At 45.6% G+C, this 18,874-nt stretch overlaps 1 protein-coding gene across 1 annotated transcript in view; it reads left to right on the plus strand.

The window, feature by feature from the left end:
• The window catches only part of LOC8037786 (VPS35 endosomal protein-sorting factor-like), a 92,305-nt gene that overhangs the window by 12,321 nt on the left and 61,110 nt on the right, over positions 1-18,874 (plus strand). The window contains exons 7-9 of the mRNA XM_029993274.4: positions 3,681-3,765; positions 10,951-11,028; positions 18,171-18,315. Of these exons, the coding sequence (XP_029849134.1) occupies positions 3,681-3,765; positions 10,951-11,028; positions 18,171-18,315 (308 nt within the window). The remainder of the gene's footprint in view (positions 1-3,680; positions 3,766-10,950; positions 11,029-18,170; positions 18,316-18,874) is intronic.

Below are 18,874 nucleotides of genomic sequence, written 5' to 3' on the forward strand. Positions count from 1 at the left end.
TCAGGGTGACTGCAGTTCAGCCATTTTGCCGCTGAAAATCACTGTAGCCAGTTATCCGAAGCCTTAGACGAAATTGCAGGAAATGCTTTTTCGACTTCCAGTGGTGTTGAAACAGTCCGCTGCACCGAAACCATGTAGCCTGAGCTTCCAGACACTATCCAAAGCTTGGGTAGTCTAAATTCTCAATTGCAACTCTTGCCAATTGTGCCCTCTCTTAATTAGGCAGCAAAATGGCGGCGCCCACGAGGCAGTTGGGGAACGGAGGGTTGACACTCTAGGCCAGGGGTGGCCGAGCTGCGGCTCACGAGCCGCATGCGGCTCTTCGCGTGTTAAAGTGCGGCTCGGGGCTCCCTCCCCCCTCCCCCCGGTCACCCTCCCGGTCACACGAGCTCTTCCCGCAAAAGAGAGATGGAACGTGTTTTAAATCGAAAAACCGGTTGCGGTTTGGTAGTCTGGTGCTACTGCTACCTTACCTACAGCTGGACTGCTTTTGACTCGGACAGGTTGAAAATGGTCTGAGTTTTGTTTATTGCTCTAAACAACCCCCCCCCCCCCCCTGCGGCTCTCGGAAGTTTCGTGGTTTTATTTGCGGCCCTTAGGTTGGGCCAGCCTGGCCACCCCTGCTCTAGGTCATGGACTCTCAAACTGGGTTTCTAGGAACGTCTTCCAGAGTACCCTCGAGGTTTTCCCTGAGCTCCCAAACTTTCTCGACCGTCCCTGCCCCCAGTAAGGTGCTGAGCCATCCATCGAAGCGGCGCTATATTGCAAACGCTCCCTGGTATGTGTATTATTCTTCACAACAATTATAGGGTCTTGCACTACTTGATTGCATCAGTGCCAAGACCGGGAGAGCTTCCTCAGCCTTCTTTCGAGCCGCACAGGGGTTCCTCGAGATCAATAAGTTTGAGGGTCCTTGTGGTAAATGGGTGGAATGTCAAATGTGATATGTGGTCAAACATCCCCAGGTCGCTTTATAAGGGAGCCAATATTTCGAGAGCAGTATTGGTCCAGCGAATTGTAAATTTAAAGTAACGCGGCGGCTTTGGATAGTGACGAAGCGAAGGCTTTGAGGTGCTTGGAACTCTCCAGAAACATATGCATATGTTGTGCAATAAACTTTCCCCGCCCCCTTCAAAGAAAGTAATTGATTGAGATTTGTTTTCAATGGTGATGTTCGGCACATTGACCAGAAATAAAAGCATGTCGCGGGACTCAAAAGGAGTCTCGCAACATAAATATTCCGAGAAAAGGTTCTTTTTGACGAGAAAATTTGTTTTGTGACGTAAGTGTTCTATTCGGGCGCTTGAACAAAAAGCAAGTTCTTGTCATTCAGTGTTCACGCAAAACGGCAAGCACCCCCGGTTCCCCCAAGCTCGGCACCGTTTGACGGTTGCTTTTCAGGTGATGGCCCCGCATAGATTTTCGATTGGATTAGACTTTTGATTTGCACAGTATTGCCAGGTTCGCCCCGTCGCACCTTTTGCTCAGACCCTCCATGTGCGTACGAAAGGAAACACCGCTGTTCTCTTCCTCTTCCTAGGCTAGGTGGCGCAAGTATTAGCCCCAAGAAGTTCGCGTGGCGCCCCCTTACGGCAAACCGGGGTGACGTCACGGCGAGGAGAGAATTTTTCCCCGACTCGCGCCGCTCGCCCTGTGGAAGCTGTGACGACGCTAGCTGTAGGCGTGCTCATTTCTATTTAATTCTTTTGGCGTGTTTTTTGTAGAAAGTGTAAATTTTTATTGTGTCTTTATTGAGGTATGGCCTGTAGCTACAAGCGAAACTTTAACCAACATTTTAAGCATGGTTGACACGGCAGGCAACGAATGAATCGGAGTGGTATATGAAAATAAACAAATATGGCCACAATTGCAGGAACATCACTATAAATTTACATCTCGCACAATAAATGCTGCTGATGGTCTGAATGAATTGGCAGGTTATGTATACTATTTTTCTGTTTTTAAACAAGACCACCGAAGCAAAAAAGCTGCATGCTGCTCGACCAACATGCTAAATACAGTCTGGGCCATGGGGAGAGAATCACAAGTAAGACAGCCCAAGTGCAGGGGCAAAGTAAGAAAACAAGGACCTTTGCTGGATTCGGATAGTATTTCAATGGACTACGCGGGTGGTATCTGTGAACTTGTTTATATCAACCCTCAAGTAATGTATAACAAACGTAAGCGAAGGTGTGTAGCTCGTTATTAGAAGCCCTAAAATTGAGATTTTACTTAAATCGAATTGTCCTAAAGCTAAAATACCAGAAGCTTTTCTCGCGCAGACTGTCGCCCTTCACAGGTTCCACATTTTCTGCTACTAGTGCTGCATCTACCACTGGACAGACATTCGAATGCTTGCTTTTACTCCTGTTTTCCTCTGTTGTCAGAGAGTCCAGCTGTAGGGAGTTTGGGGGCTGAGGAAGCTTTTGGAGACCCGCAGCAGTGTCTCTTTTAATTGCAAATGACAATTCAGACTAAACGGTGTATTTTCCGAATGCCCAAGGCTGGAATAAAAATGTCCGGAAAAAGTATAAATAATCCAAATTACGGCGCTATTCCTGTGCATATTTTGGGCAGTTCAATACATATAATACAGGCAACTGGGGGCAACTCGGCCGTTTTTGCTGCGACCATACAAACTAATTTCCAGTAATTGTGCATATTCTATAGAATATATTTCTTATAAGAAATATGCCTGCATACGTGTATAAACTATGTAATTAATTCACGAAGAAGCTATATTTATGTAAAACAACCCTGTTCCACGAGCACTTCAAAAATAATCAGACACAGGGCCTTTAAAACATCTGCAAACCAGCGCATGCAGAGTGGCAGCGCAAAGTCGGGGTTGCAAGCTAATTTGCCGACCGCCCAAAGGCCCATGATATAAATGCCCCTTCAAATGCCTTGAAAGTGTGATGTAATATCGTTCAAAAATCATGAACATGCAAGGAACAGAATTCCAGCGTCTGAAACACTTGCGCCACCGCTTCACCGATCCCTCGCAAAATTGCCTTGTGTCGTGTGGATGGACGGGGAGGTTCATCGGCGGAGTTGCCTCCACCGATAGCTTTCGGGATTTGTAACCCAATTTTAAAGGTAAAAGGGACGAGCAGGCTTATAAAATGTACGGAAGCACGTCAATATCGGCCTAACTCAACGTCTTGTACACCGGGTAAACGAGGTCCAGCTCCTCGAAGAGCTTGCGGCACACAACACCAAACCAGGAAACCGGTGCTGGGAAGCGAGCCGATGCGAGATCGCGGAGCGGAGTCATCGCCCTGACGTCACGGTACACCTCACCCAATTAGGGCACGGCGATCGCAGCGACGCTTGTGTTCGCTCTCGGGGCTAATAGCGCCTGGAATGCGTTTCCGGCTCTCGTGTCTAGCATCCTGTTCCGCCCACATATAAAAAGTGTTCCGAAAATGGCAACGAACGACGTCTGGCAAAGAAACTTAAAAAAGACAGAATGGGCGTCTGCCACGTACGTCCGCCACCGCTGCTGCGACGGCACCGAGATAGTGGCCGGTGACGACGCGACACTTTCTGACGTTATCAGAGGGAAATGGAGGGATCGCTTCTCTCGGCGAACACGCCAGTTGGAGACACGTTCCAGTCGCGCGTAGTTCAAGCTACGGCCCAATCCAAAGAATGTAGCCGCAACCGTCTATCTGCAGTGTGCCAAGCTCCTGGTGGACACGTCCGTCATCCAGTTCTACCCGAGCAAGTTTGTCCTCATCACGGACATTCTCGACAACTTCGGTAAGCTGCAGTCTCGATGGACTTTTTTTTTCGAGCAATGGGTGCCGTCTGGAAGTTGTCCGCACACTACAAATGAAGGGCAGCCCGTCGTGCCTTCGCCCGTCGGGACACGTTGGCATCGTGACGTTGTATCGGTTTTCGTTGCTTTTTATGTCAAACGCTACCAAAGAAGAATTGTCAAAAAAGATGAAATAAGCACAAAGAGAGGGTGTAGGCATACGCAGAAGCTTTGTGGTATAAGGTACATTTCTTTCGCCTTGTTTCGGCTTTGCCGCACGCTGGGTGAAATCTCAAATCGTACGGTCCTGTGAAAAATTTTGGGCGCATTCGGCACCTCTCGAATTTGATTACCATATTTTCCAGACCCGCCAAACCTGTTGCCTATTATGCTTGAGAAAAAATTGATAACACACTGGACTTGTCGACAAATGCTGACTATATTAGCTTACAAAGGAGCTTGTATCCTACATCAATCATTATTAACAGGGTGCCTACCGACCGAGAAAACCGGGAATTGTCAGGGAATTTTAAGACACCTGGGAAAGTCGGGGAATTGTCAGGGAAATTTCCAAAAAAGGTTGCCGAGTCAGGGAATTTATCTTATGTTTGCCCACTCATGCTAGAAGCGGCAGGCACAAGCAGGTGTAGCCACGAGCGCAGTTAAGTACGGCGGCGCGACGTCTGCGCGTGATTTGCACTTTGTTAGAGTGGGCTAGAAACATCTGTATGAGACTAGCCGCCGGGTCTGGTTGAAGTGCCGAATGTCGAAAGTTGGCGTGACGGCGCTGCAATCGAGCTAGCTTGGGACGCGATGCGGCGACGTGGAGTGCGGCTATCGCAAACGCTGATGAACGCCGCTACACGCAGCTGGACGCGCTGTGAGCCAGCCGCAATGCGAACGTCGGAGGATGCTGCTAACGCCGCGAAAGCGAACATGAAGGCACTCTACCGCGAACCAAATGCGACTCATGAAAGCACCCTATGCGCAGCGCCGCCACGCCAACTTTCCCCGCGCTGCGCTTCACACGAGAGCATGTGCAGGCCATAGCAGTTCGTCGTTCTTCTAGTACACTCTAGAGCCACTAAATAAGCTACACTTTAGAGTAGCAACACTAAAGTATGACGGCTAAAGCGCTATGGGCTAAAGAGTTACTAGTGAAGCGGAGTGGCAGCGGCTATTTCGCTTAGTTCATGACTCTAGTCAAGTCTGTCAGGTGGTATTGCTCTAGTACGCTCTGGAGTTATCGTGACGCAGAAGAAACAGTTACTCTAGCCGATACTAGGTGGCACGAGTCACCACTCATTCAGAAGAGAACAGCCGTCGGTTCATCTACCTTCTGAGAGGCGCGCGCCAGAGCCGTAAATGTAGAGAGTTTGGCCATTCGTTGGGAAGTATAGGAGACAAATGAGGAGCCACCATTGGCCGAAAGCGGGCTGAGCGTGTTTCAGGGCGTCTTCAGAAATTTGAATGTGACCAACCAGAAGCCGGAAATAATACCCTGGCGGTGGTCGCGAGAAACAAACCTGATAACGGCATTAGAGTAGCTCTCGATGACTGAAAATATGGTACACGTGACGTTTCAATCGCGCTCATCCATAATAATGGTGGAAGAGTGCGACTAGCGGAAAGATCAACATAATCCGTACGCCAAGCGCCGAGGGCTGGGAATCTGCCATCCGAGCGGTCACACTCTGTCCAAGCAAAACAGGGTTGAGCGGCGCATACGTTTCTTTTCATCTTTCTGCAAAATCATGATCAAAACAACACGTGCATCCTATTTTCAACCACAAAGAGTTACTATACCTCACTCTTAGGCGCTTATTGAAACCATATACGAACATATACCTTCGATCAGAACTGTTTCTCGCTACCACCGCTAGGGGATTCTTTTCGGCTTCTGGTTGGTCAAGAGAGCATGTCAAGCACTCTTTCTATGTCTGGTGCACGCCCTGGCCCCGCCTGCGCCTCCCATTGACCAAACTCTCTACACACACTGCTCTGGCGCGCGCCTTGCGATCCATTCGTTTGTCAGATATGTTTTTGGTCCCCGTAAACGCAACTGAACGCCTGCACTCTGCGAGCTCTGCCACATGCGTTTGTGGCTTTGGGTTTGGCGTTCTACTGTGTTATTTTCCTGAAGTGGAGATACGTGAAAGTGACTATGTCGCTGTCGAAGAAGTGCTCTTTCAACCTCAACTGGACTCAACTGGACAAACCCGGACATATCCACGAATGCGAGTTGGATTCGGCCAGTTCCAAGCGATCCAAATAGTGCTCGCTGCACAATATGCTGCAAGAAGTTCTCCCTGAGCAATATGGGGAAACGTGCGATTACTAGTCATGTTGAGGGTAAGAAACATCAAGCTGCTATGAAATCTCTGCAAAGCGTTTTCCAGACCCCAATCGTATCATATTTTCAAGACTGCATCAAATGTGGACTTGCCTTCCGCGACAGCAACGGGCGTTTTGTCCGGAGGTAGCGCTAGTGCTTGTAGCGCTCCGGCAGTGCGTCTATCCACCGCCACGGAAGCTCTTAGCCTGTCTGTGAAGACGTCGTGAGTGGATTTTTATTGAAGAATGAAGTCACAAAGGCTCAGATCATGTGGTGCTTGAACACTAAAATGACTCATGGATCTTTCCGTTCAGTGGCAGCACCTGCCTCGCTGTTTCCCTTGATGTTCCTCACGTGTGAGACCGCTAGAAAAATTCAGCTCGGAAAAGACAAAGTGGGATACACCATATGTCATGGTATCGGTCCATACTTTCAAGAGAAGTTGCTAGCAAGCCTCTCTAGTGTGTCACATCTGGTGGTTGCTTTTGATGAGTCACTGAACAAAGTAACCCATAGAGAACAAATGGATGCACTGGTCAGGTACTAGGACCAAACTGACGCCACTGTAAAAACACGCTACCTAACTTCGTGTTTCCTGAGGCACACCTGCGCAGAAGACCTCGCATCTGCTTTCAGGAAAGGCACAGAAGCCATTAAGCAGACAAAGATACTGCAAGTGTCATTGGATGGACCCAATGTAAATTTGAAGTTTCGGAGGTTCGTCGAAGAAGAACTTAGAGCCTCCGACACCAATCACCAGATCCTGGACATTGGAAGCTGTCGACTCCACGTTGTCAGCGGTGCATTCGAGGCAGGTCACGCTGCGACGCACTGGGATCTGGTAGTGTTTCTTTGTGGGAGCTATAACCTGTTCAAGTGTGTGCCGGCACGTCGGGCAGACTACATCCACTTCACGGGAAGTGCTCTGTTTCCGTTGAAGTTCTGCTCAGTAAGGTGGCTGGAGAATAGCAAGGTGATCTCGAGAGCGCTTGATGTTATTCCAAACTTGGTTAAGTTTGTGGAATGCTCAAAGGAAGCAAAAAAAAAAAAGCCAGCATGTGCTAGCTACAGCACTGTTGAAAAGGCAGTAGGTGACCAGATGCTGCCAGTGAAATTGGCATTTATGCTTTTGATTTCTGAAGAACTTGAGCCATTTCGGGCTGAATTCCAGACAGATAAGCCCATGCTTCCCTTCCTTGCCCCTGCGTTGGATGGCCTCTTACAGTCACTGCTGGCTAGAGTCGTCAAGAAAGATATCCTACAAGCTGCCAACACATCTTCCAAGCTGCTTAGGATCGACTTGGAGAAGCCTGACAACTTCGTTGCAGCTGCTGCATTCAACATTGGGTTTGCTGCTAAAAATGAGCTTTGCAAGATCCAGAAATTATCGCAACTGACTGTGCTCAGCTTCAAAAAAGACTATTTCCTTCGTGAAGAGGTGTTCACAAAAAGTGATGGGAAGGTCACCTTTGAAATACAAGTTGATATGAGGTGCAAGCTGCTTGGATCCGGCTAGTGCGTTGTCCCCGGAGGCTGGTGAGAAACAACTGTGCATTGCACTGGAGGTGCTAACGGAGCACCTCCAGTGAATGACTGGCTTGGAAGCAGAGCGGACCCACCATTCCTATGTAGATATATGCTCACTCAGCTCTGCACAGGCGGCATTGAAGGACTTTAACAGGAAAGAGCAGAGGCTGGATTCCTCCGGTTTGAGTTGTGTTTACGGGACCACAAAGAGCTATTTTCGTTTGTCAACCTAATTCTCTGCTTGTCTCATGGCAATGCTGCTGTGGAACGGGGTTTCTTTGTGAACAAAGAGTGCCTTGTCGAAAACCTCAAGGAAGAGTCGCTGATAGCCCAAAGAGTGGTGTATGATGGAGTGTCAGCAATGGGAGGGGTGGCCAAAGTTGATCTTACAAACAGGATGCTGCAAATGGTTCATGGTGCCAATGCCCAGTGGGAGGAGGAGCTACAAAGAAAGACGCAAGAGAGATTGGACGCATCAGAATTCGAAAGGAAGATGAAGAGAGTGGCCACTCTAGTCAAGGGGCTTCAACAAAAGAAGCGAAGGGTCCTAAACCAAGCGCAATTGCAGGCTTCTCGTTTTGACGAAGAAATTAACTCCCTGAAACAGTAAGCCCTGGTCAATGCTGTATTCCAAACATCTTCAAGAGTGAAGACAGTTGCTTTATTTAACTTAAATAAAATATTTTACGTTGTGAATTGTGTCTATCTATAATATATCGCGTTTTGGTGTCAGTAGTTGTTTCTGGGTGTGGGTCAGGGAATTTCATTAAGATAGTCAGGGAAAACCTGGAAAAGTCAGGGAATTTGAAAAAAAAAACAATTTTGTAGACACCCTGATTAAGAAAGAACACTAGTCTTGAAGCTTTCTTCCTCCAATGAAACAGTGCAGGCTTACTTGGAATGGAGAGCGTGCTAGTAAGGATAATATAAATAATGGGAAGACCACAAGGATAAATAAGTCTTGTCTGTCCTTTCATTTATGTTCTTCCCAATAGCAATATTTATTAGCTCAGGCTTGTTCAGACTTTCGTGCTAATTTCAAATATCTTTTTTTTCTTTTTTTTTTATGAGTAGGTTATTCTCAGGATAGTTATAGTTAGCCACACTTCGTTTCCAAAAACAATACTGAGAAACTATTTTTAAAGAAGCATGGTAATGTATGGTCAGATACAACAAATTATAAAGAATACAATGTTGAAAGCACTTTTTAGATTCAACCATTATTAGTGACTTTACAACTCATTGAAGTTCATTGTTCTATCTGTAGTTACCAAGTAATAAAGCAATAGTTAAGTTAAAAATTTTCCTACACCTTATGTAAGTTAAAAAGTTTCCTACACCTATATTGAAAAATTTGCTTCCAACATTGTATGCTTTATACATATAGCGACATGTTGCTAATACAGTCTAAGCTCATTATAACAGACCTGGTTACAACTGACATTTGTATATAACATACCGATTTCTGAAGTTTGTTTGGTTTTCCTCTATGCAGCATTGACTCAACTTCAGATCTGGATACAACATACTGCTCTTACAACAGACAAAAGTCTTGGTCAAAATCAAGGTCTGTTATAACAAGCTGAGACTGTAAAGTTATATTTCTGTCTGCCCTAGATGCTAAAATATCCCTCTTGAAAATTTGCAAAAAGTTCAAAATTTGTGGTTTGAGAAAGTGTTGTTCTAGCATCAGCTTCAGGGCAATTTCATCCCACATAGATATTACAAAGTGATATTATGACTCAAATATTGATCTCGTAGTAATAAATGATCTCTCATCTTGCCATAATGAATGATCTGGAAAAAACAAATCCCTGTATAGTTCTCACCTTGTATAGTCTGTGCTGTGTCAAATTTCAGCTTTTAAACATGTACAGTGGCCCAATTTTTTATGATATCAAGCGAGCATCGACCGCCGGGACAGCCAGCGCTGTGCCGCAGAGAAATGCGGCGTCGCGGGAGAGATGAGGCGTGTGCGTACAAAGCTCTATTCATTGCGAGCATCGTCTGCTAGGCTATTCCGTTGACCGCACACAGCCCCTGTTCATTATTTGCTGGCATAGCTAACCGCCTTTAAGCAAAGATCTGAACAGCATTTGCTTGCGTGATACTGCTCAGGCGTGGCATAAACCGTGCGTCATCTCAAGTTTAATTTACTTTTTTTTTTTTTCATTTTATGTTTACGTTTACATTTGTGAACACCAACAAAAATTAAAAGTATGATGACGTGACAAGCTGAATGCAACGATGCATTAAACTATATACCATAGCCAATGCTACGAACCATCAAAGCCAGTCCAGTGCTTTCACCCTACCACGTGACATCGTGCTTCCCCATGCGGGTGTATTTTACGGGAAGGCCACGTGACACACTTTTAGCGATAGACTGGCCAAGATGGCTCGTAGCATCTGCTGCGATACAACACAAAGTGAAACGGAGTATAGACAGGGTTTCTGCTTGGCGTTTTTTATTATCAACTGCGTTGTTGCTGTCGTCATCGAGCTTATAGCTGATGTAGTCAAGTAGTCGCAGTTTTCTTTGACCAGCGGGCGCACGCTTATTTTTATGCCTCCTCGAGTGCCCATAGAAACACGGGAGCGTGCTGTGAGAATGTCAATGGGTGGCATGACGCAAAGGGATATAGCAACAACAGTCACGGTTACACCGGCTAACATCAATAGGATTGTGAACTCATTCCAAGAGGAGGGGCGTATCGGCGATGCGCTTCAAATTTGCAAGCACCCTGCCCTCCTTTGCTGTGGAGCAGGGGCTGTGTGCGATCAACGGAATAGCCTAGTAGACAACGCTCCCACCAGAAAGGGCTCTGTGCGCGCGCGCTTAATCTCTTCTGTATCGCCGTACACCTCCGCGGCACGGCGCTGGCCATCCCGGCGGTGGACGCTCGCTTGATAATATTAAAAAATTGGGCCACTGTACAGTCCGCAGACTATGGTCCCGAAAATACGGTAGTACACCATTTTCGCCAGGGTGGTTCTGCAGTACTAGAAGAACGTCTGTTTATAGGCAGCACCATTGTTATTGTGAAGACCCTGGAACAATGTGAAGTTAGTACAGCATGACCGCTCACCCGAGGGTTTTGAACGTGTGACGCATTGTCACACGTTCAGCAGGCATAGCCGCACGCATGGTCAGCAGGCTGGTTCAACTCCATATCAAAGCCAGCTGGAGTGAGACTTCAAGTTGCGACGTCCAAATGAGCTCTGGAACATTAGACGCTGGGTCAACAAACCATTTTCAGTTAGTCTGTGGATTACAAATGACCTATTGATTTGTGTTCGCTGATCCTACGCGGGTGATTTCCAGGAAACTTGGTCTACCAGAGGATTCATTCCAAGGCCGAGTACTTCAAGGCAGGAAGTCGAGTCGCCATTCCACTACCAGGTGGGTCTACATTTCAGACATGTACGGTCCTTTTCTCGGGAAAGTGGAGACAATTCGGGTAAATAAATTATCTGCCACATTGCCACTAGAGCAACCCCTAGAGAAGTGTGACGGTTCTTTGTTACTTCAAACGCTTAACGCCTCTGCGGAAACCTCACCTTCGAGCACTGGTAGTTAAATTCAAACTGAAGATTCACTATCACATATTTTTGGGTAGACTCTTTCCAAAATTTTGCTCAAATGAGGTTCTTTTATATCGTAAGAAGCTGAAGGAGTTTGAGCTTCTTCAGGCTGTGCATCCCTTCACAAAATAGAGGGGCCAGAAACCAGTACAAGCCACCTAGACCAAAGCTCCCTAGACATGAAGATGGTGCGGTGTAGCATGACCAGGCTGCAGCCAGTGCTAACCCTTGGAACATGATGGCTGACTGTGCCTGTGCACAAGATGTTGTTTTCTTAATGTTCTTTAGAGTACACAGAAATGTTCAACTCGTCAAAGGGATTCCTAACAATGTAAGGTTTTAGGACGTCCCAATTATACATGTTGTCATGACTTCATTTTCTCCATTTACGTTGTGGCAGTATGCATTCACTTGCATTATTTACGAGTGAGCTAATCTGCTTGATCTTGAAGGGTCGAAAGTACTGAAAATGTGTAGCAGCCACTTGTCCGGCTCTTCTTTTCTTCCTGTCCACACCCTGGGGAGGGCACCACACTACCACCCTCTTGTCTGCAAGATGGTTCAGGACAATAATTGACCTTGCAGTGGTTTCTTCAACCAAATTGTTAGTGAATCGGGTCGTAACTACTCAACGTGCATGGGCTTGAGCCTTTCTACTACCCTTTGGAGCTTGCAGTTCGAGAGTATTTTTTGTCATCCTTTCCGAATTGGCAATGGGCCATTGCAGGCTGCTCAAAGGCAGCGCCGTGCAGTGTTTTAGAGCACAGCCCGTAGGCATCCGTTTCTGGGTTGAGCGGCATCGCCATCACAGTCAGCGCAACCGCACATTGCGTTATGGGACTTTTCCCCGCTAAAGTTCGCAGGAAAATGTTTCCACTAAATTTAGCAGGCAAATTTTGCCGCTAAATTTAGCAGGAAAAATTTTCCCCTAAATTTAGCAGGGAAATTTAGCAGAAAAATTTATGTTACGTGACCTCAACAGCGATTCCATTCCCCGCTAAATTTAGCGGGAAAATTGATGTCACATGACCTCAACACCAATTCAGTTTCCCCGCTAAATTTAGTGGGGAAAATGATGCCACGACTTTGTGTCACGTCGCCCATGAACAAATTCAGAGGCAGGTGTAGAGGAAGAGGATAGGTGAATAGGGAGGGTACAGAGGAGGAGGGGCATACCATCTCCTCCATACCCTTCCCTCCCACTCCTCAAGAGCTGCGCTCTAATTCAGCATTACAGAGAATTGTAAGCGTCTCATTTTTTTTTCGTACAAAGATAGCTCGCTGCTAACAGAAACAGTCATTGATGATGGTAGTGTGGATGTGAGAAATGGTTGCGACAGGGCATATTTAGGGTTCTTCGTCTTCGTGTTTTATTTCTATTTTCATGTCTTTAACAACACTTCCTAAACAGGACAATCTTTATTATTTTTTTTTTAATAATATTTTATTTAAAAAAATGTTTTTATTTTTTTTTTCAAATTGTTTTAGATTACGGCCCTAAATGGAAAAGAAAATCAAGGCCCCAACAGGAAAATGGGCAAAACCCACTGAATCCTTCGGGAGCTTTGAACCCCTAAACTAGGCGGCAGAACAGAAAAAGGGCAGCCTTAAACGAGAATGCATGAGCACAACCTTCCGAAGAAGATGAAACTTAGCGGACGGTAAGATAGTCTTCACCGAAAATAAAGCCCGAAAACAAAGAACCCTAAGCACATGTGGGACTGTAAGCCTAGTTTATGTGGACCAGGAGCAATCGCTGCGTTAGACAGAATTCAAAACTCCTAGTGGTAGGCGAAGTGCCGTGCCATGGGCCAGTAGGGACATGGCCGTGTTATGGACCAGTAGGGACATGGTCTATTCATCACAGGGTAACTAGTAACAGGCATGTTCGTCACAGTGGAACATTGATCATAGGGTGATTCGTCACAGGTGGGCAGATAGTGGCACGATGGTTCATCCCCCGCAAAAATGTTTTGTTGTATTTAAGTGAACCTGGAGTATAATGTGCATCACGCAGTAGTAAAACACGACTGCACACTGGTACAATGCTCATCCAGATCAAAACGGAGAGAGGTGGGGATTGAACCCAGGACCTTTGGGTTCTGCAGCGCGAGCTTTCGCTCTACGTGTTCCTAGCTGTGGTACGCTGACATACTCGGTCATTAATCCCCCTTTCGATTCCAGTAGTGGTTCCGAGTTTCCAGTTGTTTCCTCTCAAAACGAGTCTCTGGAAGCTGAACAGTGCCTGCTGAACACTGTGCGTGGCGCTGAATTTTCTCGCGTTGACAAGCGAGGCTGTTTCTGGCACAACTTCTTACGCCGACATTAACGCATGGCCAAACATATTGAGGTGTTATGAGCTTTCAGGGAAACCTCTAGGAGAAGAACAAGAAGAACCTCTTGTTTTCTTCTCTTTCCGTCTACACTCTGGCGAGATCCAATACAACAGCAGTGACCATACAAGGGGGATCGGTGGCCGGGAGTGTTGACACACTGCGGCTCGGAGCACGTGAAATGAAAGCTTGGGCTGGAGAACCGGGAGATCCTGGATTCAATTTCTGTCCCTGCCCGTTTCTATCTGGATGGGCATCGTACGTGCATGTGTTCATGTACCACTGCTGCACGATACATGTTCAAGACCCCAGGCTCACTGCCTTACTGCAATGACTACATTTTTCATCCCCAGCGTAAGCCAGCGTTGCCACACCTCAAAGTAGGGATGCCGCGAACCACCCTAGGTTCAAATTTGAAAAGTTTCGATATTTTCGAACCGAACTGATGTTCGATTTCGAAAAGTTTCGATATTTTCGACCGTAGAGTGGTTCGAATTCGAAAAAGTCGCAACTTTCCAAAATTTTGGGGTTTCGAATTCGAAAAGTTCGAAGCTTTCACGGTTTTTAAAAGTTTGGGTTTGATTATTTCGAATATTTGTTTACTTTAGGTTTGATAAATTCGATGATTTCGAACTTCCCTAATTTGAAATTTGTGAGATTCGCGAATTTTTTTGGATCTTAAATTCGAAAAATTCGAATGTTTCAAATTTTTAAAGACATAAAGTTCGATAAATTCGAAGATTTCGAATTTCTTTCTACATAAAGTTCAAAAAGTTCGAAGGTTTCGATTGTCCTTTAATGCTAAATTAAAAAAAAAAAAAAAAAACTTAGGAGGTTTTTGATTTCTTTGAAGTACAAGTGCGCAAAGTTTGAAGCCCGGTTTTCATGTTTCGCCACGGTTTCAGTTTCAAATAATGTTTTCACGCCTCACTGGTTTTCACGAAATCAGGTTTAGAAAAGTTCGGGTGTGATATTTAGACTGTGCAAAGTTGGTCAGGCAATTAAATGAGACGACGAGTGCCCCGGATGTGCTGGAATATTTGCCAGTGCAGTGACGTGTAACAATAGACCAGTAATTGTGACCGCCAGCCCGGGGTGGTCATTAACGTGTATTATGAAGTAGTGATCCTACGAACGCACTGTTTAACGATACTCATCCAGTTTGAAACGGCCAGGGGCAGGCAGCTAGGTGGTTGAGGTTCAGAAAAACCTTGATGTGATCTGGCAAACTGCCCCCCTACCCCCTTGCACGCTGGTAGTAATACGAACAAACGCCGCCCGAGTGATGCTGGCATATAGTAAGTTTAGTTTGTACATGATGCAAAATCCGGAGACTGGGAATGAAATTTGAAAGAAAAAGTGTAAGAAGACAGAAAAAAGGGGACAGGACAATGTCTCAAACCCAACTCAGCTGAGTTTGAGACGTTGTCCTGTCCCCTTTTCTCTTTCTTCTTACACTACTTCTTGCGAATTTCATTCCCAGTCTTGGGATTTTTCATCATGATCAACATACACCAGCTTGCCTGCACCTTGACGATTTTCGTTGTTTGTAATTGCTTTGGAGGTTTATTTTCTGGGGCGGAAGGAACGCCGAGCAAAAAGCACAGAAGCTGACGCAACTTGAGGTCGAGGAGCGCTCTACCATACCAGTGGCGTCGGAAGAGGAAAAACGGGGAGGGGGGGGGGGGGGAAGGGGGGGGGGGGAGCTCCAGTCTCCCCCCCCTTCCAGATATTTCGGACTGTTAAAAAAAACAATACGGGGAAAGAGGGCATGGTCGAGCTTATTTTAATCTGAAATTATTTATGCATATGTATAGCTACTGTCGCTCTTCACTGCATAAAAGATCGCGTAGATAGTCACTGTTAAGGCCGGTTCTGACATGCAGCGAAGAGCTGATGTAATGCTGCTCACGTGCCGTCAGGTACTTATCGTATGCCATGAGCAACAGTTTTGACGGTGCAATACAAAGTTGGTGAACGCTCCCGTAGGCACGTACTTCGCACGAGGCCAGCGCTATGCTTGTAGTGCTCCGCTGCATGTGTGAACAGGCCTTTAGAAACTTGTTGTCAGAAGGCACTACTCGTCACATGCTCGGTGGCTCGAAAGTTCAAAGCTATGTCTTTTCGACCTAAATAACTGTGCCATTGGTAAAAAATAATCAATAAATAAACATACCAATAAATGCAAAAATAAAAAGCTGGAGAGAAAGAAAAAAAAACTATCAAGAACCTGCTAAAAGTGTTGTATTCTTGTATATTCAGAGGCCCAGAACTATGAAACAAGTTTTTCCTACCTAAATGTGTACAGGCCAAAAGAAACACGTCTCAAAAACGTAAAATTAAAAAAAGAAAAAAATTTTTATGACGCGCTGAATTTGAACTATTTTAGAAATCCTCCACCATTACTTAACTTATTCCTCAACGTGAAAAAACGATAAATACATTATTTTGCATTCTGCGATGGTAGTGATATGTACTGTCTCTGGTGTTAATTGAAATGCGATACCCCAAACAATGTAGGCGAAAAAAATTACGAAGTTTAGGGCATAATTGTCCGTAGGTACATGTTTGGATAATTATTCCAAACTCGTCTTGAACAACAATAATTATATATTAAGACGACACACACCTAGGCTATATATAGATCATTGTTAAAAAGTTTAACATCTCTACCATAAATAGCTTCGGCAATAGCGCACTTCAAATATGGCACAAACGACAATTGTCAAAAACCCGTCGTCCTTCCTCGCTCTTTCGGAAATCTATTTTTCTAAAACCAAGCATACCAAAAGATTCAAATAAACGGCATTGTCTTTCGCAAGGAATGTGTCACCCCATGTAAAATTGCGAAAAAAGAAAAAATTACGAATGTACCTCACTGCTTGAATCCAAATGAAACCGCCCGCCGGTCTTTCGAAGTTCGACGAGCTTCGAACTTTTGCCCTAAAAGTTCGAAGTTCATTGAACTTTTGACTTTTCAGGAATTGAGAGTTCGACAATTTTCGAATTCTTTTGATTAATAAGTTCGAAAATTATCTAATTTCTTAGCGCAGGAAGTTCGAAAGGCTTCGAACTTTTTAGTGCAAGAAGGTCGAAAGTTCGAAAATCATTGAATTTTTTTTGTCTATCAAGTTTGAAAGTTCGACAAGCATTGAATTTTGCAGCATAATAAGTTCGAAAGTTTGACTTCCGTCAAATTTCTAGATATGGAAAGTTAAAAAATTCGAAATACAGTTAAACCTCGATGTAACGAAGTCGGTGAAATTCGCAATTTACTTCGTTACATTGAAATTTCGCTAAATCGAAATTTGGCTTTTGCATGCAAAAAAAAATTCCGAAACATTTTACGGGTATGAAAACTCACCGAAAATGACATTTATTTTGGGGCAAATTAGTCCGCGAGTTTTGCTTGCTCCTTGTCCGACAGTAGCAGCCGCATCATACGGCGTTCGAGCGCCCAGAGCGCTTGAACGGCATCTTGCTGCCCATGCGACGCCGTGTACCTCCTCAGTACGTCCATTGCGTCGAGCACTTCCCGAGTGCTCGTGATCTCAGCAGTTTCTTCAGGATGGCGTCCAAAACGTTTGCTTTCTCATCCAAAGAAAGAACTTTTATGTTTCCTTATGGCAGCAAGCACGTAAGTGAACCGCCCGGTTGAAAAATAAAGCTGTTTAGTTTAGGCGGTGCCAATGTTTCCCACCTACACAGCACTCTTGCCCGCACAGTTTACTTGCCCCCTTGCGCCCACAGTGTGCTTGTGCCTTTGCTTTACATCACGGTCGCAAGACGATAATCGGTCTTCTTGGTCTTCTCCTAGATGGCACTGCCCGTGCGGTCGCGCCATCACGTCGCTTTCCCGCTGAAGTTGGCTCCCGCGCTACCCGCGGTACAGTGGACTATGATGATCAGTGAATGTCAGTGGTGATGCTGTTATGCCGTGTAAACTTTTTGCTCGGCATTTTCTGGCCAGCCCCGCGGAATCCGTTTTGCCGCATGCCTCGCCGGCGCTACCGGCGCCGCTTCCTCGGGCAGCCTAGGAACGTTGGAAGGCCTGTCCCCGTGAGGTAACCTATCAAGCGCTCGCGTTCGCGCATAATTTTATTTTTTAACCACAATTTTTTTGCGAAGTTGTTTCTTAGAGTCTATTTATTTATTGCCTTCTATGGCAATGGCGCTTCGTTATATTGAAATAGCAGCAAAATAGACTTCGTTATATAGAGACTTAAAATATGGCAAGAAATTATGAAAAATAAAATACTTCGTTAAATCGAGGATTTCGTTACATTGAAGTTCGTTATATCGAGGTTCGACTGTATTTCGAACCTTTCGAACCGCTTGATTCGATCATCGAAACTTCAATTCGAAAAAAGTTTGCGGCATCCCTACCTCAAAGGCAGACCGACCTCATGCTCTCTAAACGCGAACGTCTAACTTGCTTCTGCTTTTTATTACCGTGCGAACAGAGTCTAAGGACGGAAGAAGTATACCTAATTTCCAGACTGTCTGTTTCAGGTCCCGGCGTGTATCTAGAATGGTGCCGAGCTTTGCTACCTTCCTACTGTTGTTGTGGCCACGATGCAGCAGGCTGCATATGTAGCATTCAATTTGGTTGATGTTGCTTACGCAGAGAACTTCACCCCCGACCAAGTGCCCGAGTCGGCGAAGGAAACATGTCGCAACTGGTTCTTCAAGATTGCCTCTGTCCGGGAGCTGATTCCACGCTTCTACGTGGAGACGGCCATCCTCAAGTCGTACAGCTTCCTGACTCAGAAGTGAGCGCTGTACATTACCCACTCGTTCTCTGCGTCGTACCGGGTGAATCGCCTGGATCTTTGAAGGGTTCGCATAAATCGACTCATCATCGTGTTTGTTTGCAGTTTAAGGCCCATTCACACGCTTGTGTTTGCTTTCGACGGAGTTCTTGCAATCTCTTACAGCGAGAGTACAGACTGGCATCATTTATGAGGTGTCCCTGGAACTGCATTTTACCAGAGCGAAGGTTATGCACTATTTGTGAGATCAAATGTATGTAACGAGAAATGGTCGTCTACAACTAGGGTTCTTCCTTTTCGGGTAAAACCCAATCTGTCCTGATTTTTGCTCTCCAAACAAGCTTACAACAAATCGGGTTACACCAGATTTCTGCTGAAGCCTTCTTTAAAAACGTTTACCAAAGTGCGTAGCTTAAAGGGAGAACTTGGATTGAGCGCGTCGGTAATAAATTCAAAAACATACGAAAGAGTCAGACGAAGAGAAAAGATGTTTGTCCTGTCCGTCCTCTTCGTCTGACTCTTTCGTATATTTTTAAAGGGAGAGGTGCTTCGAATGCAA

The sequence above is a fragment of the Ixodes scapularis genome, unplaced genomic scaffold, assembly GCF_016920785.2.
Source record: "Ixodes scapularis isolate PalLabHiFi unplaced genomic scaffold, ASM1692078v2 PGA_scaffold6__148_contigs__length_123643588, whole genome shotgun sequence".
NCBI classification, from domain to species: domain Eukaryota; kingdom Metazoa; phylum Arthropoda; class Arachnida; order Ixodida; family Ixodidae; genus Ixodes; species Ixodes scapularis.